This window comes from Scyliorhinus canicula, chromosome 7, assembly GCF_902713615.1.
Source record: "Scyliorhinus canicula chromosome 7, sScyCan1.1, whole genome shotgun sequence".
Classification (NCBI taxonomy): domain Eukaryota; kingdom Metazoa; phylum Chordata; class Chondrichthyes; order Carcharhiniformes; family Scyliorhinidae; genus Scyliorhinus; species Scyliorhinus canicula.
Window position 1 is genome coordinate 100,175,938 of NC_052152.1, and position 23,562 is coordinate 100,199,499.

At 45.6% G+C, this 23,562-nt stretch overlaps 1 protein-coding gene across 2 annotated transcripts in view; it reads left to right on the forward strand.

The window, feature by feature from the left end:
* Nucleotides 1-23,562, forward strand: part of cdkl5 (cyclin-dependent kinase-like 5) — a 285,976-nt gene that overhangs the window by 238,799 nt on the left and 23,615 nt on the right. For both annotated transcript variants that reach the window (XM_038802545.1, XM_038802546.1), the window contains exons 14-15: nucleotides 13,381-13,492; nucleotides 13,579-13,687. In XM_038802545.1, coding sequence (XP_038658473.1) covers nucleotides 13,381-13,492; nucleotides 13,579-13,687 — 221 coding nt within the window. The remainder of the gene's footprint in view (nucleotides 1-13,380; nucleotides 13,493-13,578; nucleotides 13,688-23,562) is intronic.

Below are 23,562 nucleotides of genomic sequence, written 5' to 3' on the forward strand. Positions count from 1 at the left end.
TCCAAAAAAAGGCACACCCCTGATTTTGGCGTAAAAATGGATTCTCCGGCTAATAGCCAAACACTATTTCGGCGTCGGCAATCAGAGAATCCAGCCCAATGTCTCTGGCGAGGGGGTCTATTTCGGACCTATATGGTCATATCTTTCATCGGATTCTCCTTTGTTGAGCAGTGTGAGGGCAAAATGCGAACGTGAACTAGGCGTCATTCTTACTGGTGAGATGTGGAGTGAGGCCCTTCACAGGGTCAACTCCACGTTTTCATGTGCTCGGCAGAGCTTCATTCAGTTTAAAGTGTTACCACGGGGAGGATGAGTGGGTTCTTCACAAATGCTGAGGCTAGGTGTCATCGCTAACCATGTTCTGGTCCTGCCCCAAACTCACAGGCTTCTGAGCTTCATCCTTTAATATCATGTCAGAGATATTCCATTACTCCCTGTGGTGGTGGCCACATTTGGAGTGTCGGATTCACCGATGATTCAATCTGAGGCGGACAGTGTTTCCTTTACCATACTGATAGCCCGGAGGCGAATGTTGCTTGCTTGCATGACTTCCACTCCACCTAGTGCTTCTGCGTGGTTGGGTGACCTAATATCATTTGCATTTGGAGAAAGTCAAGTTCGCCATCGGGGTCGGTGGAGAGATTCTGTCTCCAACAATTCAGTTTCTTTTTTAAGGGGTTAGTCAACGTCATTTGTTGTTAGGAGGTTTAGTTTAAGAATTTATTGGTTATTACGTATGTGTTTTTCCTTTTTTTTACATCTATGTTTGATTGTGATGTTTTGCATTTTTTTCTTTTTGCCTGGTTGGTATGGATTGTTGTGAAAAAAACTTAATAAACATTTGGCCTGTGGTTTCAACATCAGGTTGGATATTATTCTGCACAAAAAGGAACATTGTCTGATATAACACTGCAAACATTATAGAACATGGCTCATTTTACTTGTGAGCAGTACCATAAGAGATTCACTACACGCACATATATAATTCACATCAGGCTTTCATGCCATTTTGTCCGAATTCTCAGATACAGATACTGGATAGGCGCTCTTTTGCAGCAATATGTTTTATATTCTGGGACATGAGTGTCTCTAGCAAGCCCATTCCTAATTGCCCTTAAGAAGGTGACGGTGAGCTGCTTTCTTGAAATGCTGCTGTCCATATGGCATAGGTATGCCAAAAGTGCTGTCAGGAGGGGAGTTTCAGGTTTTTCACCCAGCACCAGTGGAAGGGCAATGATATGATTCCAAAACGGGTGAGTGGCTTGGAAAGGAACTTGCAGGTGGGTTTTATTCCCATGTATCTCCTGTCCTTCTAGGTGTTAGAGATTGTGTGTTTGGAAGGTGCTGTTGAAAAAGATTTGGTGAGTTTCTGCAGTGCATTGTCAGTTTAAGAGTGTTGCAAACTGTCTGAAGTATTAGGGAAGAAACTAGCTTCTACATATTTCGTTCAAGCATTTAACAGTATACAGTATCAATGCAGACCCAATAAGATCAAAAGTTCCAGAACACAGGTGATACACTTATAGAAACAGGGTCATGACACGTATATTGATTATTTTTGTCTATTTTTACAGTAGAGCATCGTGTTAAAATACGATGTTAGAAACAAAGCTGAAAATGAAGGCAAAGAACCTAGTAAGTTCCATAAAAAAAGGTAACAGATAAAATAATAGGACATTGGATAGATACATCTTCACGCCGTATTCATTTCCAATACATGGTATTTAATAAAAAAGAGAGGAAATTGTAGAAGAGTTGGATTTAATTTTTCAAAAGTTTAATGATTTGGGAATTTTTCACTCCATTATTTAAGGTGGAAAAGAGAATTCTGGTAAGTACAGGTCTGTAGGTCTAACATCATTGGGGAAAACAACTATTATCTGTCTTTGAGGATAGACTGACTGAGCATGTGCAGTCCTGGCTTGTCAACCTTATTCTATGCTCCAGAAACTTGAGGACTTCCAAAACCTGCTGCACATCTCCTAACACGCACCAAGTTCTGTTCCCTTGTGCTCTCTGTCCTACATTGGCCCTTAGTTAAGTAATTTCCCCGATTTTGAAATTCTCATCTTTGTTTTCAAACCCCTCCATGACCTCATTTCCCTATCTCTAGTTTCCCCAGCCCTACAACCCTCCAAATATTGGGCAGCACGGTAGCACAATGCTTAGCACAGTTGCTTCACAGCTCCAGGGTCCTAGGTTCGATTCCCAGCTTGAGTCACTGCCTGTGCGGAGTCTGCACGTTCTTCCGGTGTCTGCGTGGGTTTCCTCCGGTTTCCTCCGACATGTCCAAAGATGTGCAGGTTAGGTGGATTGGCTATGCCAAATTGCCCTGAGAGCCCAAAAAGATTAGTTGGGGTTACTGGGTTACGGGGATAGGTTGGAAGTGTGGGCTTAAATGGGGTGCTCTTTCCAAGAGCCGGTGCACACTCGATGGCCGAATGGCCTCCTGCACTGTAAATTCTATGATATCTGCATTCCTCCAATTCTACCTTCTTGAGTTGTTCCACTTTTCCTTGATGCAGAGGAGACTTATGGGGTGGGGAGGCACATGATGGAGATGTATAAAATTATAAGGGGCATAGATAGAGTAGACAAGAACAAACTTTTCCCCTTGGTGGATGGGTCAATGAATGGGGCCATATATTTAAGGTAAGGGGCAGGAGGTTTAGAGGGAAATTGACGAAAAACCTTTTTACCCAGAGTGGTCGGAGCTTGGAACCCGCTGCCTGAAAACGATGTGGAGGCAGAGACCCTCCACAACATTTAAGAAGTATTTAGATGTTCACTTGCAATCCCAGGGCATACAAGGCTATGGGCCAAGTGCTGGAAAATGGGATTAGAATGGTTAGGTGGTGATTTCCGACTGACGCAAATGTGATGGGCAGAAGGGCCTTTTCTGTGCTATATGATTCTATGCTGTATGACTATGACTATTGAAAGCTACCATCGGTCTAAGCTCTGGAATTTCATCCGATTTTGCCACTTTTTCTCTGTTAAGACACTACTGAAACCCTCTGGGCGGGATTCTCCGTGATCAGCACTACGGCCCGACGCCGGCATCAAAAATGGCGCGAACCACTCCGGCATCGGGCCGACCCAAAGTAGCGGAATTCTCCGCACTTCCAGGGTCTAGGCCGGCGCCGGAGGGATTGGCGCCGCGCCAGACGGCGCCGAAGGGACTGCGCGTGTTAGCGCATGTGCAGAACTGCCAGTATGGTTCTGCGCATGCGCAGACCGGCCGGCGTATTCTGGGCATGCACAGGGGTGGGTGTCTTCTCCGTGCCAGCCATGGAAGAAGTGCCCACTGGCCCGCCCGCACATCGATGGGCCCCGATCGCGGGCCAGGCCACCGTGGGGCCCCCCACGGGTCGGATCTCTCCCCCCCCTCCCCCGAGGACCACACCAGCCAACTTACCTGCTAAGTCCCGCCGTGTGGGACCATGTCCAATCCACGCCAGTGGGACTGGCCAAAATCAGGCAGCCGCTCAGCCTACCAGGGGCCGGAGAATTGCCGGGGGAGCCGCTGCCAACGGCCCCCGATCGGCGTGGCGTGAATCCCGCCCCCACCAGAAAACCGGCGCCGGAGAATACGGTCGGAGCGGGGGGTTCGGAGAATCCCGCCCATCATCTTTGACCAATCTTTTGGTTGTACATTCACTAAATCTTTATATGGGTTTGGTGTCAAGTTCTGTTGGATCTCCCTTCTGTGAAGTCTTTTGAGATATTTTATTTAAGGTTCACACAAATGGTAGTAAGTAGTAATTATATTTCTTTGTCACAAATGGATTTGGATTCTGAAACCTTTAGTGCTTTCAAGACGATGACCACTAGAATTTTGTTTGGTAAGGTTATCAAAGGCATGAACTAAGGTGGGTAAATGCACTTGAAATACAGATCTCAGCCACAATCTAATTGAATGATGTAGCAAGCTCGAGAGGCTCAATGGCATTCTGTTCTTGTACCATCCAATTTGCCATCAGCAAATGAACTGTACTTTGTTTACATTATCTTTACTGGAAGATGAGTTTGTTTAATACCAATTTATCAGCACCGTTGATTTATGATTATTTGTTAAATTCTATTTATAAAATTGGGTTCTGTGATTGTTGACTGGTGTTTTGAGAATCAGATACCACAATTTTGTTTTGTCTCAACTGCACATCATTTGTCGTAAATGCCTTCTTTTATGTGCATAATATGTTTATGTCAACAATGTTTTAAGTCCAGCTTATGCAGCAACGATGGTAAGCAATTATGGAGTGACTACTGCCATATTCCACAGTACAACCAGAACCTAGAATCCACCCCCCACAAAACTCTCAAAGGCCCATGGCTGTTTGGTAGCCTGGGCAGTGATTTGGAGGTAAAGAACTGTTGCAGAGTTGAAAAGTAGCACTTGTTAGAATGTTAGGTTTGACCTTTTGGTTTATGCCAGAGTCTGGCAATAGTGGAGGATGGGATTGATTCAAAGGGCTGGCAAAAGTAGAGTTTCTGGCTTTGGGGGAAGAAGTCTAACAGACTGGGTATTGATGGAATCTAGAGCAATGAGGTCTGCTGGGATTGTGAGGGGAATTTTTGGATATGGTAGGACTGTGAGAGGGAGGATACTAGTATCTGGGAGTTTTTGTGGACAGGTGAGGTTTTTGTTTAAACAACCCAAGCAGAAGGCATTCTTAATTAGCTTTCCTCTTTTTATGAGCAGTGGCCGATTTCCCGACTGCTCAGTTTCGGTGTGATCCAGTTTCTATTAATAATCCCACAACAAACTCTTGATAGGGTGAACTCCGAGTTAGTTTATTTGCACACACTTAAATGCTTGAGGAGGGTAGCAATGTTGCCTGCTTTTCACACACACAGTAAAAAGATGAGATAGAGAAATAAACATTAACATGGCAAAGACCACAGAGAAAATAATTATTGTTTTATGTGTGGCCAGAGCCCTGAGTCAGAGTCCAATGGTGTATTAATCACGAGAGGTCAGCAGGTTGAGCTGATGCTGGATAATTCACTTTTCCGGTCGGGGGTTGACTTCCACGGTGAGATCAGCATGCTGAAATGAATTAGTCTTGCAGATTATTCTACAGGAGTTATTTGCAGTAGAGATAGTGTAGATGGGGCCAGACAATTAAACCTGGACAGAGCCCCTTTTCTGTGCTGCACCTTGGTAGATAGAAATATGGCAGACTGAGCTTTGCAGCTCCGCAAGGCAAAATCACCGGTTCCACCAGCTTCCAGGGCTTTGGTGGAGCTGCCTTGAACTACTGCAGTCCAAGTGGTGTAATTGCATCCACAGTGCTGTTAGGTAGGTTGTTCCAGGCTTGGAGGGCAACTTCCAGGTCATGGTGTTGCCATGTATCTGCCCTTGTCCGAATAGATGGTAGCAGTGGTGAATTTGGAAGGTGCTGTCTGAGAACCGTGGTGCACTCCTGCAATGCATCTTCTCAATGGTATACACTGCTGCCACTGTGGGTTGTGGATGGAGTGCCAATCAAGAAGGCTGCTTTGTTCTGAATGGTGTCGCTTCTGGAGTATTATTGGAGCTGGACTCATCCAAGCAAATGGAGAATATTCCATCACACTCCTGACTTGTACTTTGTAGATAGTGAACGGGCTTTGAGAAGTCAGAAGGTGAGTTACCTATCGTAGGATTCTGAGTCTCTGACGTGCTCTTGTAGCCGTTGTATTTCAATGGCTAGTCCAGATAAATTTCTGGTCAGTGATAACTCCCAGAATGTAAGTTCTCTCTTTTTGGAGATGGTCATTGCCTCGTGCTTGTGTGGAATGAATGTTACTTGCCACTTGTCAGCCCAAGCCTGGATATTGTCCATGTCTTGCTGCATTTGGACATGCACTGCTTCACTATTGGAGGAGTTGAGAATGGTGCTGAGTGTTGTGCAATCATCAGCGAATATCCCCACATCTGACCTTAGGATGGAGGAAAGATAATTATGGTAGAAATTAGCCATAATATATATCTTTATTTCATAAAAATATAGTGAGAGTTCTTAGCCCCGATGAAGTGTGTGTCTAAACTGGGAAGGAGATCCATTTCGCAGTTGATATCATATCCTCAAGGAAAATGCAGCTTTATAATAGGAAAGACTTCTGCTGACTCATATCCTCGAGAATTTGTTGGAGAACTTTTGGTAGATTCCAAAATAATTAAATTCCATACTAAGGGCTTTTTGGAGAAAGTGTTTTTTGAAGACCACATAATTTTATCTCCTGATTGGATTTGTTTTATTGTCACATGTACCGAGGTACAGCGAAAAATATTGTTCTGCATACCATCCAGACAGATTATTCCATACATGGAAAAAAAAGGACAAACATGAATATACAATGTAAATACATAAACACAGGCATTGGGTGAAGCATACAGGAGTGCAGTACTACTCAGTAGAGATGTTTGAAGAGATCAGATCAGTCCATTAGAGAGTCTTTCAGAAGTCTGGTAACAGTGGGGAAGAAGCTGTTTTTGAACCTGTTAGTGCGTGTTCTCAGACTTTTGTACCTACTGCCTGATGGAAGAAGTTGGAAGAGCGAATAACCCGGGTGGGAGAGGTCTTTGATTTTGCTACCCGCTTTTCCAAGGCAGCAGGAGATGTAGACAGAGTCAGTGGATGGGAGGCGGGTTCACGAGATGAATTGGGCTGTGTTCACGACTGTACTTTCTGACGGTCTTGGGCCGAACAGTCGCCATACCAGGCTGTGATGCAGCTAAATAGGGTACTTTCTATGGTGCATCTGTAAAAATTGGTAAGAGTCAATGGGACATGCCGACTTCTCTTAGTTTCCTGAGGAAGTACAGGCACTTTTGTGCTTTCTTGGACGTAGCGTCGACATGGGTGGACCCAGGACAGCTTGTTGGTGATGTGCACACCTAGGAATTTGAAGCTGTCAACCATCTCCACCTCGGCACCATTGATGCAGACAGGGGTGTGTACGATACTTCGCTTCCTGAAGTCAATGACCAGCTCTTTAATTTTGCTGACATTGAGGGAGAGATTGTTACACCACTCCACTAGGTTCTCTATCTCCCTCCTGTAGATCGTTGTTCGAGATCCGACCCACTGTGATCGTGTCATCAGCAAACTTGTCGATGAAGTTGGAGCCAAATGTTGCCCCACAGTTGTGTGTGGACAGGGAATATAGTAGGGGGCTAAGTATGCAGCCTTGTGAAGCCCCGGTATTGAGGACTATTGTGGAGGAGGTGTTGTTTATCCTTACTGACTGTGGTCTATGGGCCAGGAAGTTGAGGATCCAGTTGAAGATGGAGGAGTCAAGTCCTAGTTATTGGAACTTTGATATGAACTTTGCATGGATTATGGTGTTGAAGGTGAAGGAGTCCTTGTCGAGATGCTCCAAGGATGGGTGTAGGGCCAGGGAGATGGCGTCTGCTGTGGACTGGTTGTGGCGGTATGCAATTTTCAGTGAATCAAGGCATTCTGGGAGTATGGATTGATGTGTCTCATAATCAACCTCTCAAAGCACTTCATAATGATGGATGTTAAGGCCACCGGATGGTAGTCGTTGAGGCACGTTGCCTGGTCTTCTTGAAGCAGGTGGGAACCTCGGAACGGAGTAGGGAGAGTTGGAAGATGTCCCCAAACTCATCTGCCAGTTGGTCCGTGCAGGATCTGAGTGCACGACCAGGGACCCCGTCGCTTTCGATGGTTCACTTTCAAGAAGGCCAATCTGACTTCAGAAGCTGTGACAGTTGTTATGGGTGTGCCCATGGCTGCCGGGACAGTTGACAACAGTTTGATGGATTCCTGCTTGAACCAAGCATAGAATGCATCGAGTTCATCGAGGAAGGGTGCGCTGCTGCTGGAGATTCTACTTGGCTTTGTTTTGTAGCCTATTATGTTTAAGCCTTGCCACAACTGACGAGCGTCAGTGACGTTAGTCTGTGACTCTAGCTTAGTCTGGCATTGTCTCTTGGCATCCCTGATGACTGCGGAGGTCGTACCTGGATTTTTTGTACCGTTCAGTGTCGTCGGTCTTGAACGCCTCAGACCTGGCCTTCTGTAGGGAGTGAATTTCCCGTTTAAACCATGGTTTCAGGTTGGGGAACATATGTTTACCTTCTTTGCCACACAGTCTTCTAAACATTTGCTGATGAAGTCTGTGACAGTGGTGGTATACTCGTTTAGGTTGGTTGCTGAGTTCTTGAATATGGACCAGTCCACTGGCTCGAAGCAGTCATGTAGGAGCTCTTCTGTTTCCTCGGACCAGAATTGCACGACCTTCTTAATCAAATTTTCCTGCTTAAGTTCCTGATTGTATGCCAGGAGATAGAGCACCGTTGTCTGGTTCAATTTTCCGAAGTGCAGTCAAGCTATGGATCGGTAGGCCCCTTGATGTTTCTATAGCAGTGGTCAAGAATGTTGGCCCCCCCCTAGTGGGACAGCAGATGTGTTGCTGGAATTTTGGTTGGCCTGGTTGAAGTCCCCAGCCATGATGAACAAGGCCTCCCGGTATTCTGTTTCATTGTTATTTATAGATGTGTACAATTCATCAAGCGCCTTCTTCAGTTCCATCTGGGATGGGATGTAGATCGCTGTGATAATGGCAGAAGTGAACTCCCGTACGGGCGGCACTTCACAGTCAGATATTCCAGGTCCGGGGAACAGTGGTTCGCTGACGTCACCACGTCTAAGCAGCAGGAGGAATTGATAAGGAGGCAAACCCCTCCACCCTTTGCTTTACCCAATGACGCCATGCGGTCCATCCGGTATATTGAGAACTGTCAGGTTGTATGGCACAGCCCAGTGAGGCAGGGTTGATCCATGTCTCCGTGAAACAGAGCACACAGCAGCCACTTACTTCCCTCTGAGTGGTAAGTCTAGCATTAAGCTTTTCCAGCTTGTTTTCGATTGCTTGGACATTTCCCAGGAGTATACTGGGGAGAGGAGACTTGAAACAGAGTTATTTTAGTCTCACCTGCAGACCGTCGCTTTTCCCTCGTTTCCTCAGTCAGCTTCTGGATGGTTTGGCGGGGTCCGGGACACAGGTTTCGATTTCGGAGTTGCATCTGGCAGGGTCCCGGGCGCTGGTTGAGATTTTGGGGTTGCCCGGGGGGGGGTTCCACGTGTACGGTCTATCTTTCGGCTCCTCGCGCAGGGTCTCCGTCGTTTAGTTTGGGTTGCAGGCAGGGTCTTCCTGAGTTAGGTTGGGCTGGGTCCCATGTCCAGTTCCAGCACTGGTGATCTGGTCAGGTGCTTCTGGAATCGGGCCTTGGAGTAGGTCTGGTCACGCCTCCATGTGGATTCTCCTCCTTTTCTCCATCTGCCGGTAAGTCTGGTTGGGTCTCTCCGGGTCGGATCTCGTGGTCGGGTGTTTCAGCAGCGAGATCAGGTGGTCTGCGGGCTTGCGTCACTCCCCTGGCCTTGTAGGGTGCTCAGAGGGCCAGGTCGGGGTCGGACTTCCGACTCGCGTCTCAGCCACTTTCAGGTCGAGGCCAGGGTCAGTTCGTTGGAGGAGTCCTTTCGGGGCCGGGTCATCTGGGCCGGCCCACGGGCATTGGAGGATCTTCAGACCTGCAAGGGAACAAAAAGAGAAAGGTTAGAGATAGTATTAATGTTAGAATTAAATTTTTAAAAGTTAGCACGGTTATAAGAGATCTCTGAAGAGGACCTCTGTGAGAGAGTTTGCTACACTCCGGCGCCATCTTGGATGCTGCAGATAGATCTTGACCTAATATTGTATGTATAACAGTATTACTGGTGCCGTGGAGTATACTGACTAGTTCTGATACTTCATTGTTGAATTTATAAAATAAACATAGAAGTTTTGGTCTGTACAAGTTTGGTGTTCTAAGTGATATTTCTGCATTATAATTACTGTGAATGTGGTATCAATATTATGTAAATTCCATTTTCATAATTTTTTTTAGATTAGAGTATTTAATTTTTGTTTATTATTTGATGGAATGTGCGTATTGGTGGCTTGCCCACTGATGGAACCATCAATTCTACGGACACGTGCTTGTAGGATTAGAATAGCGGTTTAATATACTTACAACAGAGCCAGCCTGTTCGCCGTTGAACTTTCGATGAACTGGCCGGCTGACTCTGTGGCACGGATCTTTATACAGCAGCTCCAGGGGGAGGAGTTCTGGGCGGAGCCAAGGGGGGAGCCCAGTACAAACTCTCGAGTACTCCCAGAGCTACTCCCCCTGGTGGTCCGGTAGTGCAACTGCACTTACAATATCAGTACGTATATACAATGGGAACAGAGTGACATTGGTAACTTATAACACCGTGTGAATCTCATTCACCACACCCACCATTTATTGCCCATCCCAAATTGCCCTTGAACTGCCGAGCTCGCTAGGCCATTTCAGAGGGCAGTTAAGGGTCAACCACATCTGAAGTCACAAGTAGAGTGGCATATTTTCTTCCCTGAAGAACATTTGTGAACCAGATGGGTTTTTACAACAATCACTGATAGTTGGTCAAGGTCCCCATTACTGAAACTAGCTTTATATTCCAGATTTATTAACTTAGTTTAAATTCCATCAGCTTAGAGCCCATGTCCCCAGAGCATTAGCCTGGGCCTCTGGATTACTAGTTCAGTGACATTACCACGAGACGTCCATCTCCCCCAGTGTATCCCTTGGTTTATTAAATTCAGTCTACTCAGTCTAAGTGAGTAATTCCTGAAGTCTGATACAAATCTTGAATGAGAATTTGTGTTTAATAAGCCTGAAATGTGAGGCTGCTTTACGCGGCGCCGATGAGGCTGCTTTACGCGGCGCCGATGGCGAGTGTAGTCACAAATGGAAGGAGATCGGAGTATTTTAGGCTTTATCGTGGGACCAGGCAGGGGTGTCCCCTGTCCCCCCTGCTCTTTGCACTGGCGATTGAACCGCTGGCCATGGCGTTGAGGGAGTCAGGGAAGTGGAGGGGTCTGGTGCGGGGGGGGGAGGAGCACCGGGTATCGCTGTATGCAGACGACCTGCTGTTATATGTGGCGGACCCAGAGGGGGGAATGCCGGGGGTGATGGAACTGTTAGCGGAATTTGGGGGCTTCTCGGGCTATAAGCTGAACTTAGGAAAGAGCGAGGTATTTGTAGTGCACCCGGGAGATCAGGAGGAGGGAATTGGGAGGCTCCCCTTCAGGAGGGCAGTGAAGAGTTTCAGGTACCTGGGGGTGCAGGTGGCCAGGAGTTGGGGGGCTCTTCATAAGCTTAACTTCACCAGACTAGTGGAACAGATGGAGGAGGAATTTAAAAGGTGGGACATGGTGCCGCTATCGCTGGCGGGCAGAGTGCAATCCGTCAAAATGACGGTTCTCCCGAGGTTCTTGTTCCTCTTCCAGTGCTTGCCCATCTTTATCCCTAGGGCCTTTTTTAAAAGAGTGACCAGCAGCATCATGGGATTTGTTTGGGCGCATGGCACCCCAAGGGTGAAGAGGGTCTTCTTGGAGCGGAGTAGGGATGGGGGGGGGCTGGCGTTGCCCAACCTCTCGGGGTATTACTGGGCGGCCAACGTGTCGATGGTGCGTAAGTGGGTGATGGAGGGGGAGGGGGCAGCATGGAAACGGATGGAGAGAGCGTCCTGTGGGGATACAAGCCTGGGGGCCCTGGTAACGGCGCCGTGGCCGCTCCCTCCCACGAGGTATACCACGAGTCCGGTGGTGGCGGCTACCCTCAAGATTTGGGGGCAGTGGAGGCGACATAGGGGAGAAGTGGGGGGCTCGATGGAGGCTCCGTTAAGGGGGAACCATAGGTTTGTCCCGGGGAACATGGATGGGGGATTTCGGGGATGGTATAGAGCGGGCATTAGACAGCTGAAGGACCTGTTTATCGACGGAAGGTTTGCGAGCCTGGGGGAGTTGGAAGAGAAATTTGGGCTCCCGCCGGGAAACATGTTTAGATATCTGCAGGTAAAGGCATTTGCTAGACGGCAGGTGGAGGGATTCCCTGCGCTCCCCGCGAAGGGGGTGAGTGACAGGGTGCTCTCGGGGGTCTGGGTCGGGGAGGGGAAGATATCCGATATCTACAAGCTTATGCAGGAGAAGGAAGAGGCGTCAGTAGAGGAGCTGAAAACGAAGTGGGAGGGGGAACTGGGGGAACAGATCGAAGACGGGACATGGGCTGATGCCCTGGAGAGGGTAAATTCTTCCTCCTCGTGTGCGCGGCTTAGCCTCATCCAATTCAAGGTGCTGCATAGGGCCCACATGACTGGGACGAGGATGAATAGGTTCTTTGGGGGTGAAGATAGGTGTGCCAGGTGCTCGGGGAGTCCAGCGAACCATGCCCATATGTTCTGGGCATGCCCGGCATTGGAGGAGTTCTGGAAGGGGGTGGCGAGGACGGTGTCAAGGGTGGTGGGATCCAGGGTCAAGCCAGGATGGGGACTCGCGATCTTTGGGGTTGGGGTAGAGCCGGGAGTGCAGGAGGCGAAAGAGGCCGGTGTGCTGGCCTTTGCGTCCCTAGTAGCCCGGCGAAGGATTTTGCTACAGTGGAAGGACGCGAGGCCCCCAAGCGTGGAGACCTGGATCAATGACATGGCGGGCTTTATTAAGCTTGAGAAGGTTAAATTCGCCCTGAGAGGATCGGTGCAAGGGTTCTTTAAACGGTGGCAACCTTTCCTCGACTTTCTGGCTCAACGATAGGGTACTGGGACAGTAGCAGCAGCAACCCGGGGGGGGGGGGTGGTGGTGGGGGGTGGTGGGGGGGGGGGGGGGGTGGTGGGGGGGGGGGGGGGGGGGGGGCGTTGATTATGTTAGCTTATTTTATTTAAATTTGATTTATCTAATTTTAATTTATGGTTAAGTTCTCTTGTTTGGGGGGGGGGGTGGGGGAATGTGATACATGTGATGTTACGGTATGGGGGGAATTGTGGGTGTTATGGGGCTGTTAGTTGCATATTACTGCTTTTTGCTATACTTTTTGTTATATTTTCTGCAAAAAATTCCAATAAAAAAATTTAAAAAAAAAAAAAAATAAGCCTGAAATGTAATTTTAAATGTTACTTTACTTATTGTTTTCCTATTGTATTTTCAAGAGATTGCTCCATGCTGCTTTAAATTCTACTGGGCATCACAAATAGATTCTGATCTAATACATTATCTATCAAACAGGGTATGTAAAGGGCAGCACGGTGGCCTAGTGGTTAGCACAACCGCCTCACGGCGCTGAGGTCCCAGGTTCGATCCCGGCTCTGGGTCACTGTCCGTGTGGAGTTTGCACATTCTCCCCGTGTCTGCGTGGGTTTCGCCCCCACAACCCAAAAATGTGCAGAGTAGGTTGATTGGCCACGCTAAATTGCCCCTTAATAGGAAAAAATAATTGGGTAATCTAAATTTATTTTTTTTTAAAACAGGGTATGTAAGAAGTAACGTTATTCTAATATGTTTACATTTTAGCCTGGAGGATATCATGACATACACTTAGAAGATGGCATATCCACAAAAGAAAATAAATATGTATTTTCTGATACAGTGCCCAGGGATAGGCGAGTACGAAGCTATTATGAAGGTAAGTGGGAGCTCGTTGATCAGTGAACACTGATTTGAGTGCAATGTGGTGGTACGGGCTATTTAATAATGTTATTGTTTATACAGACTATTCTTCATTGGAAGGAACATTCAGTGAGAGAGGCCCAATTAATATATCAATGACTAGTAACACTAAGTCAAAGCACTCCAAAAGACAAACAGCTTTTGATCTTTGGTAAGTAAGCAGTTATCTTTCACTTTGTTTCTGCGTTGGCTAAAATAATAAATGTGAAAGAAGCTTACACACTAGCAAAAATAAATGTGATATTACTCTGGAGCAGATTTGTACAGGCAATCGGAAGAAAGATTTTTATAAGTCTTTAATTTAATTATGTGTTGTTGTGCACTTTCATCTGTGGAATTACCATCAGGATTTACACATTTTCCTGCACCCAAGTGCTTTTTAAATGCACCATGGGATAAAGGGCTTATATTAAAATTTAATCTTGACTTTCATCTTTAAGTGCAAGTCAAAAAAGATTTTGCATAATGAAAAATAAAATGGGCAGCTCTAATCTTTTGAAAATTACGTTTGCTTTTCATTTTTAAAAAAGTTCAGTTTTGTTATAACCTGCCTAAATCCTATTGGCTGGGGACTATTGGTTATCCCATGACTTTTGTGGAGTATGAGCTCCCCCAATGAGGGGGACGGGGAAATTATTAGCAATTGCACCTATATAAATAGAGCTGACCAATGTGGTACCGCCTAAGTGAAGGAAGCAGTGGAACTACCACTACATTTTGCTGTAAATAAAGTTACTTTCTGTTTGACTCGACAAACTCGTGCTGGATTCTTCGTGGCCCTCACAAAAATGTTTGTATCCTGAGATCACTGATGTCCATCAGTGCTGAACTTGGTGATGGTAATTTGTAACATTGTTCTAATAAATTACATTTGCAACTTTTGACATGCATTCAATGTTGCACCAATGCGGTGTTCCTTTCGATTGATGTGTGAAGATGTCAACTGTTTAGTGAAAGGTTGATTTCATAAAATTTCTTTCCACTAAAAAATCTCGAAGTACGATTGTGAATTACTCAAAATACTGATTTTAAAATGAAAACAATTCCACGCTTCCACAGAACGTGGGAGCCATTCATGCAACTGTTCCGGGACCTATTTGTGGCCAATGTACAAGAGGAAGAATAGTCGGGGGAAGGTAGCGGGAGGGGGGGGGGGGGGCTACAGGTTCGGTACGGGGGTTCGATGGCTAGCTAAGGCCCAAAACCAAACTAAATAAACATGTTGAGGGGGGGGGGGGGGGGGGCGGGCGCAGTTACTACTACGAAGATGCTTACCTGTAAATATGTATGTTAATTTTTGCGTGTTTGTTTGTTTTTTTTTTGTTTTTTTTTCTCTCCTAACAATTTGTAATTTGTTCAATATAAAATATGAAAACTGAATAAAAACATTTATAAAAAAAATTCCACGCACTGTCTTTTTGTGCATTATATGCAAATATACTGATAAAGCTCCCATTCCATTACATATTATGTAATGAAATATGTTTTTTATCCAATGTAGAATTCTTAATGGAGTACAACTGTATAATTATTTAAGGGCAGCACGGTAGCACAAGTGGATAGCACTGTGGCTTCACAGCGCCATGGTTCCATGTTTGATTCCACGCTGGGTCACTGTCTGTGCGGAGTCTGCATATTATCCCCGTGTCTGCGTGGGTTTCCTCCGGGTGCTCCGGTTTGCTCCCATAAACCAAAGACGTGCAGGTTAGGTGGATTGGCCATGATAAATTGACCTTAATGATCAAAAAGGTTAGATGGAGTTATTGGGTTACGGGGATAGGGTGGAAGTGAGGGCTTAAGTGGGTAGGTGCAGACTCAATGGGCCGAATGGCCTCCTGCACTGTATGTTCTATGAATATTAGCAATCAGAATGTTTGTCATTTTATTTTCATTGGAGTTTCCATTTGCTTAAACAATAGAAGGAAGGGAAAGGAGGTGGAGTAGATTTATGAATGAAGAATGGGATCAGTGCATCAGTGAGAAATAATCTTGGTTTGAAAGATTGAGGTGAAGAATTGGTTTGGGTGACGATAAGAAATAGCATGGGAATAAAGGCATTGGTGGGAATAGCTTTTGGCTACACTGTAGAACAAGAATGCATCAATAAAATATGGGAGCTTCCGAGAAAATAACTGCAATGATTGTGGATAATTTTAATCTTCAAGTAGATTGGGCAAATCACATTGGCAGAGGTAGCCTTCAAGGTAAATTCAAAGACTGTATTCTGGACAGTTTCTTGGAACAATGCGTTCTGGAACTAACCAGGGGACAGGTCATTGTAGACCTTGTAATTTGTAATGAGACAGGATTAGTGATCTCATAGTAAAGGATCCTGTGGGTCACTGACCATGTGGAGTTTGCACATTCTCCCCATGTCTGCGTGGGTCTCACCCTCACAACCCAAAGATGTGCAGAGTAAGTGGATTGGCCCCATTAAATTGCACCTTGATTGGTAAAAAGATGAATTGGGTACTCTAAATTTTTTTTTCAAATAGTAACGGCTCCTACTGTCAAAAGTGATCAGAACCTGATGGAATTTCACTTTTATCTAAGGGTGAGAAACTTGGATCTGAAACTAAGGTTGGAATTTTCCATCCGTGGCAGGGTCGGTGAGCCATTGAAATCTTTGTTCACATTGGCAAGACCGGAAGATCCTGCCAGGAAGGGCTGGAAAATTCCAGCCTACATGTCTCAAACTTGAGGAAAGGCAATTATAAAGGTATGAAGACAGAATTGGCTACATTGAACTGGGAAAACGATGGTAGATCAGGAATGACACACATTTAAGGAGCTATTTCCGAATTCTCAACAAAGATATGTTCCATTGAGAAGCAAAGACTCAGAAAAGGGATGCACCATCCATGGTTAACTAAAGAAGATGAGGATGGTTTCATTGAAAGAAGCGTGCTCAGTGCTGTGAAGGTTAGTGGTAGGTCAGAAGATTGGGAACCGGTGAGAAACAGCAAAGGATCACTTAAGGATAAGTTGAAATGAGAATAAACTAGCACGAAATATAAATAGATGGGAAGAGCTATAAGAAAAGGAGAGTAGCTAAAATAGAGTAACTAAAATATGTCCCTGAGGGGATGAAAGTCGGGAATTAATAATGGTAAACAAGGAAATGGCAGAGACTTTGAACAACTATTTTGTATCTGTAGAAGACATTAAGTATCCCAAGAATGGTAGAAAATTAAGGGGGGGAAGGGAGAAAGGTATTTAAAAAAATTAAGATTGGTAGAGAAAATGTAGTTGGAAAACAAATGGGGCTAATGACTGACATGTTCCCTGGACCTGATGGCTTTCATCCTGGAGTCTTTAAAGCTAAGTGACAGCAGAGATGGCGGTGCATTGGTTGTAATCTTTCCAAATTCCTAGATCCTTGAAAGGTTCTAGCAGATTGGAAAACCACAAATATAATACCACTCGTCAAGAAAAGAAGGAGACACAAATTAGGAATCTTTCCTCCGGGGCTCTGACCTATAGAGATCCCGCTGAAATGCTTCAAAAGCCGCATTGACTTTAGGCGGGGTGGAAACCTGACTGCCTCTCAAGTCCCTTACGTGCACAATCTCTCAATAAGCAGCCTGATGCCTCAGCTGATGAGCTAAAAGGTGGCTGGCCTTCTTCCTATGCTCATAAAATGCCCCCCATGACCGTCGCAGCTGACTTATTGCCTTACCTGTTGATAACAATTCAAAGTCTGCAGCTTTTTTCTACTCGCAAGCAACTTGGGGATAGGGGTATGTGAGTACTGGTGGTGCATCTCCAAGCGGAATCCACCAGCCTCTGCAGCTCCACCCAGCAGTCCTTTCCACCAGTGCTTTGTAGGAAATGATCTCCACCCCCACCCCATGACCACCCTAAGTGTTTCCCACAGCATTGAAGGCGAGAGAGAGATAGAGGTTCACTTTTATTCAATTTAATATATTCTCCAAAGGCAGAGGACATAGATTCACAAAATCTTCTGTCCACCAACAACGCCATCCAATCTCCATGGCGGTCATTGGGAGGGACCTGACTCTGGGATCAGATCCATACAATGTGGAACGTGATCCAAAATCACAATCACTGAATACCCTGCTTTCACCCACGGGAGCAGAAATCTTCCCACCACAAAAAATTCAATACCAGAATAAACCCGATGGACATGGGAGAAAAAAGAAAACTGTTTTATCCCTCAGGTGCAAAAAACACCGCAGATCTGCCCCACCCCTCCCAAATCTGTTCCATAAAGGTCAACAATGTCTTCGCCACACCCGATGGAACCAGAGATTTGGGCCTAGATCAATCCATCCTTGGATCTAGGACGCAGTTTAAGTCACCCCCAAAATTAGCTGATGTGAGTCCAAATCCAGAATCGAGGCCAGCAACCTGTTAATAAAATCCGCATTATCCCAATTTGATGCATAAACATTGACCAGGACCACTGAGGTGCCCGCCAAGGATCTACTAACAATCACATACCTGCCATTAGGATCCACCGAGATCTTCAGGGCCAAAAATTGAACCCTTTTATTGAGCAACATTGCCCTACCATCAAAACTCGAGTGAAACACTTGACTCATCCAGCGCTTCCACAACCTAGACTGGGCCCTTACCCGCAGACGAGTCTCTTCCAGAAACACCACAGCAGCACTCAAACTTTCCAGGTGGGTAAATACCCTTGATCTTTTCACTGGGCCGTTTATCCCCTCTACATTCCAGGTGACCAACTAAATTGGGGGCTTCTCTCTCTCTCTCTCTCTCTCTCTCTCTCTCTCTCTCTCTCTCCCCCCCCCCCCCCCCCCCCCCCCCCCCCCCCCCCCCCCCGAACCAGAGTCAGCATTTCCACCAAGAGGGGTCATCCAACTATTGCTTCGAGTTCAGGCAGCAGGCCCACCCAAGGTGGCTGCCAAACCCACCAATAAGAGAAAACAAAGAAAAGCAAACTATCCCTACTCCCCACCCACTTCCCCAAACAAAACTACACCCAATAATAGTGAGGCAAATATAAACCCCCTAAATCCTATTTCTACTAACCCTATCCCCAAACTGAACAAAAACACTAAGCTCATTGTCCAAATCTGGATAATGAGCTGCAGTTAACCTCACCATTCCGCTCCCATTAGCTAGCTCACACTTCAGCTAGCAATGTGGTCCTCACCCAGACTGATGTAAAATACTGACTGAAAAAAACATCAAGTAGAACAAAACCCCTTACAACAATATACTCCGTCAGGGAGCCATACAGTCTCATAAAAATTATAATTCAAAGAACAAACCCCCCCCCCGCCACATAACCGTGAGTACCACACCCAAATCCAACCTTCAAAAAAACTCACCCCAGCGAAGATCAAAGAAATACGAACATATACAAGAAACCCAACAACTCCCCAGCACCAACATCCAAATAGCTCACATAAACCTCAATCAGCTCGGAAACAGCACATGTTTTTTTGTTTACATAAGTCTCCGCATCCTCCGGCACATCGAAAAAATAATCTTTCAATGCAAAAGTCATTCTAAGCCTTGCTAGGTTCACCATCCCAAATCGAACTCTACTCTTATATAAGGCGGGGCGTAAGCCTTGTTAAATGTTGCCATCTTCCATTCCAGCTCCGCACCAACGTCTTGGTACATCCTGATGATGTGACCTTCCCATTTATAGTCTTGATGTTCATTAGCCTATCTCAGGACCTACTCCTTTTCCTGATAGCTATGAAACTTTACAATAACATCTCGTGGTGGTTCATTGGGACGGGGCCTCTACTGGAGTGTACGGTGCACTCGATCCAGCTCGGGAGGGGCGCAAATACACCCTCCCCCACAATCTTCCCAAACATCTTAGAAAGGTATTCAGTGGGAATGGACATTCCATTCCCTCTCGTAACCCCACAATTCTGAAATTTTGCCATGATTCTCCAGATCATCCACTTTGTCCCTCAGTGCGTTATTCACGCTGGCTAACTGAAGCATCTCCGCTTCCAGAGAGGCAGTCTGGTTGCTATGCCTCAAGAGGGCAGCCTCTACTCCCTTTATCGCAGCGCCATGTGCTTTTACCAATTTATTGGTATTCTCCAGTGTCGACCGGATGGGAGCAAGGGCCACTTCTATCAACTGCCTCTGCTTCTCGAATTCAGCCACCGAGGTGCCAGTAGGTTTCATGGCCGTTAGTGGAGTGGATGGACTCGCAGCAGCAGCCTCATTTTCTCCATCAAAGAGCTCCGAGAAGCCTCTGAATCCATCAATGAATTTCTTTCTTCGATTTTCTTTACCCTGGTATTTCTGGGCATTTCCCTTATGTGGGCATCTTATACCAACTGGTCAATCTTCACAACCGACGGCAGTTTTCCTTCGCGACCCATGTCGGCCAACCTTCGGGACCCACCATTATTGCTTACCTTTAATATGACAAATGCGCCTGCTTGGTCCTCACGATCTCACTTGCTTTATCATTCACTGTTATATTTCTGCTAAGGTCTTCAGTCTGACTATTTAGATTCTCGCATCCTTTGAAAAAAATCAAGAGCTTTGCCATCGAACTTGCAATGCTTTGTCTTCAAATGCCTTTGACGCTTTGAAACTTTAATTTGCCAATACTTCCCTGCATATCATAGATTATCATAGAATTTACAGTGCAGAAGGAGGCCATTTGGCCCATCGAGTCTGCACCAGCTCTTGGAAAGAGCACCCTATCCAAGGTCAACACCTCCACCCTATCCCCATAACCCAGTAACCCCACCCAACACTAAGGGTAATTTTGGACACTAAGGGCAATTTATCATGGCCAATCCACCTAATCTGTACATCTTTGGACTGTGGGAGGAAACCGGAGCACCCGGAAGAAACCCACGCACACACACGGGGAGGATGTGCAGACTCCGCACAGACAGTGACCCAAGCCGGAATCGAACCTGGGACCCTGGAGCTGTGAAGCAATTGTGCTATCCACATTGCTACTGTGCTGATATAACCCACATCGGCTTTGCATCCTGATTTGCATTGGCACAATTAAAGCCATACCTCAAGAAATCATCTTTATACTGCTTTGTTCCCAGTTTCATTTTCTTAATAGGTTGTTTCACAGAGGCCCTGAAGCTCTGTATAATGCTCACAGCAGCACTGCTTTGTCCTGCTGAAGCTGAGAAGTGCCCTCCAGCAGATTCAGTAGTGAGATCCTGGCTGGTTTGTGTCTCTGGCCCTCTCTTCCTTATTACAAAATAATCTGTGAGGGCCACGAAGAATCCAGCACGAGTTTGTAAAGTTGCAAGAAATAACTTTATTTACAATTACATATATACAACAGCTTCAGTACTTCACCATTGCTCTCTCCTCTAGCTGATTCCATACTGGCCAGCTCTATTTATGCAGGGAACTCTGCTAATGATTTCTCCGCCCTCCTCTTTGGGGGAGCTCATACTAAGGATTGTGGGATAGGCAATAGTCCCCAGGCAGGTTATAACATAATCCATCTTAATTTCTTCATGTAGTCCTGGTGCTTGCTTGCTGGCAGCTACAAAAGGGAAGAATCTCTCCTCTGTAATTTCCCGCCCAAAGAACAGATGTATAGGGCGCGTGACATCAGCATATGTGCTGGCCACGTGACCTCCTCTCTCTGCTGCCTCTTCTGGCAGGAAGACTGTCGTTTGTATATTAAAGGCTGGTCATGACCCGCATTCTCAACTTAAAAGCCGGTTGCGGCCGGCATTTTATTTTTGACGTTGAAACTTTATTTCCAATACCTGATTTTTCCAAGTTTATAACTGTTTACTACTGAAAATTGAAGCAATTCCAGTTGAATATGCACATACATACATTTACACGCAAACTTTAACTTTGTTTAAATAATTCCCATTTCTTTAGAAATTTAAACAAGTATAGAAAAAAGTAACTTAAACTATGAATTTAGACGAGATGAAGTAACTTGTTAAATGCACACAATGTTATAATATTTCTTATTGGTTCCACCATTGCACTATCCAAACATCCAAGTCATGTCCTCCTCCAATCTCATTAAAACCACTTGCTTCCTGGTTTTCAGAGAGTAGTGACACAAAGTGTTCCCTGTGGTTTCTTCCGATGTTGACATGTGTCAGCCATATTGACTGGCCTCATTTGATTGGTATTCTTCGCTGAAAAACCTGACCTGGCTTTCCTCTCACTGTCCAATAGCTGTTATTGTCAAGCCGAGCAGCATGCAGCGGGCGAGTACCAGAGCAGAGCTCCAAGCAGGGTCCACCACTGTTAGCATTGCGGGCCCACCTGGCCGCCCATCAGGCTCTGCCCCACTCCGCCCGCGTGCGGTGACCAGCACACAGCCCAGCCTCTTGGGCCCCACCTCCAACAAATGCTGCAGCTAATCAGGGACTGCCTGCGGCTGGCACTCTTAAAAGCCAGCTGTAGCCATTGGACACTTCATACCGTAGTCAATAGCTCCACGATCCTCCTGACACCCACCCGCGGGTCACAACCCCGTATTTGAAAAACTCTGCCTTATACCATCGATCAGGTGGGAATTTGAGCAAAAGTACACCCAGCAGCTGGATGAAAAGGGTTAAAAATACATTACCCTGGTGGGAGTCACCTTGTGTGTGTCTACCCTCTACATATCACCACAGGAAATCCAGACAGATTTTTGATCTCCAAGGAAGTTATAGGTTCTGGGACATGCAGGGAATTTGTGTACGGTCACAATAAGATCAGCCATGATCTTATGGAATAGTGGAGCAGGCTCATGGGGTAGAATAATGTACTGCTTCTATTTCCTTTTTGCCAGTATGATAGTACAGTCAGATATTGGGCAAATGAGCTATAAAATCAGTTGCTCGGGAGATAGATATCAAACACAATTCTTTTTTTGAAATTAGTTAATTTTATTTTAGTTGTGCAGAGGCAGCAGTTTAGGCAGTGTTGGTATAGGCATCTTGAGCAGATGCTGATCCAATTTCTGTCATTCTATGCATTTGCCAGTCTTAGCCACAGTTAGTAGATTTTGCAGCATGTTACTAAAACGGAGGGAAATAGGTTGGATGACACATTCTTGATTGAATGATATCTGGCAATCCAAGGATGAATTGTTGGAGGTTTGTTAACAGGCTCTCTGTTTGCTTTGGAATGTACGTAACAGTTCCGGCAGGGACAAATAATATATAGGGATGCTTTTTGAGGAAATGAGAAGCTTAAGTTATTTTTTTAAACGTAGCCTTAAATTATTTGTTGAACTATGTCATATGTGCATCTCCAACATTGACAGTGAAGCATAACATTTGTGCTGAGTATTTTCCTTTCCTTTAATGTTTTGCTCAAGGTAATATTTGGAGAAATTAATAGTGCTTGCATGTCATTAATCTCAATATCAAGAAAAATGTAAGTAAAGGAGGCTCTTAGCACACGTGCACTAAACTGAGACGATAAGTTACAAAATATAATTATTTCAATTCATAGATGTTTACAGTGCTGAAGGAGGCCATTTTCCAGCACTTGACCCAGAACTCTGGAAGTTATGACAGTGCAAGTGAATACCTAAATACTTAAATGTTATGAGAGCTTCTGACTCAAATACCCTTTCAGGCAGTGAATTCCAGAACACCCTAACCCCCTGGATGAAAAGGCTTCTCCTCAACTCCCCTCTTAGCCTTCTAGCTTTTCCCTTCAATGTATGCCCCCTTTATTGACCCCTCTTTCCATGGAAAATAAGTGCCTTCCTATCCACCCTATCTATGCTCCTCATAATCTTATACACCTGTATAAGATACCCTCTCAACCTTCACTGCTCAAAACAAAACAGCCCTGGCCTATTCATTCCTCATAGCTCAGACCCTCCAGCATCCTGGTAAATCTCCTCTGCACCCTCTCCAGTGCAATCATATCCTTCCTGTAATGTGGTGACCAGAACTCAATGCAGTGCTCCAGCTGTGGCCTAACCACAGTTTTATACAGGTCCAGCATGACCTTCCCACTCTTACCTTTTTAAGCCGAGGCATAAAATGCAATTATCTTATGTGCCTTCTTAACCACCTTATCTACCTGCCTTCAGGGATCTATGAA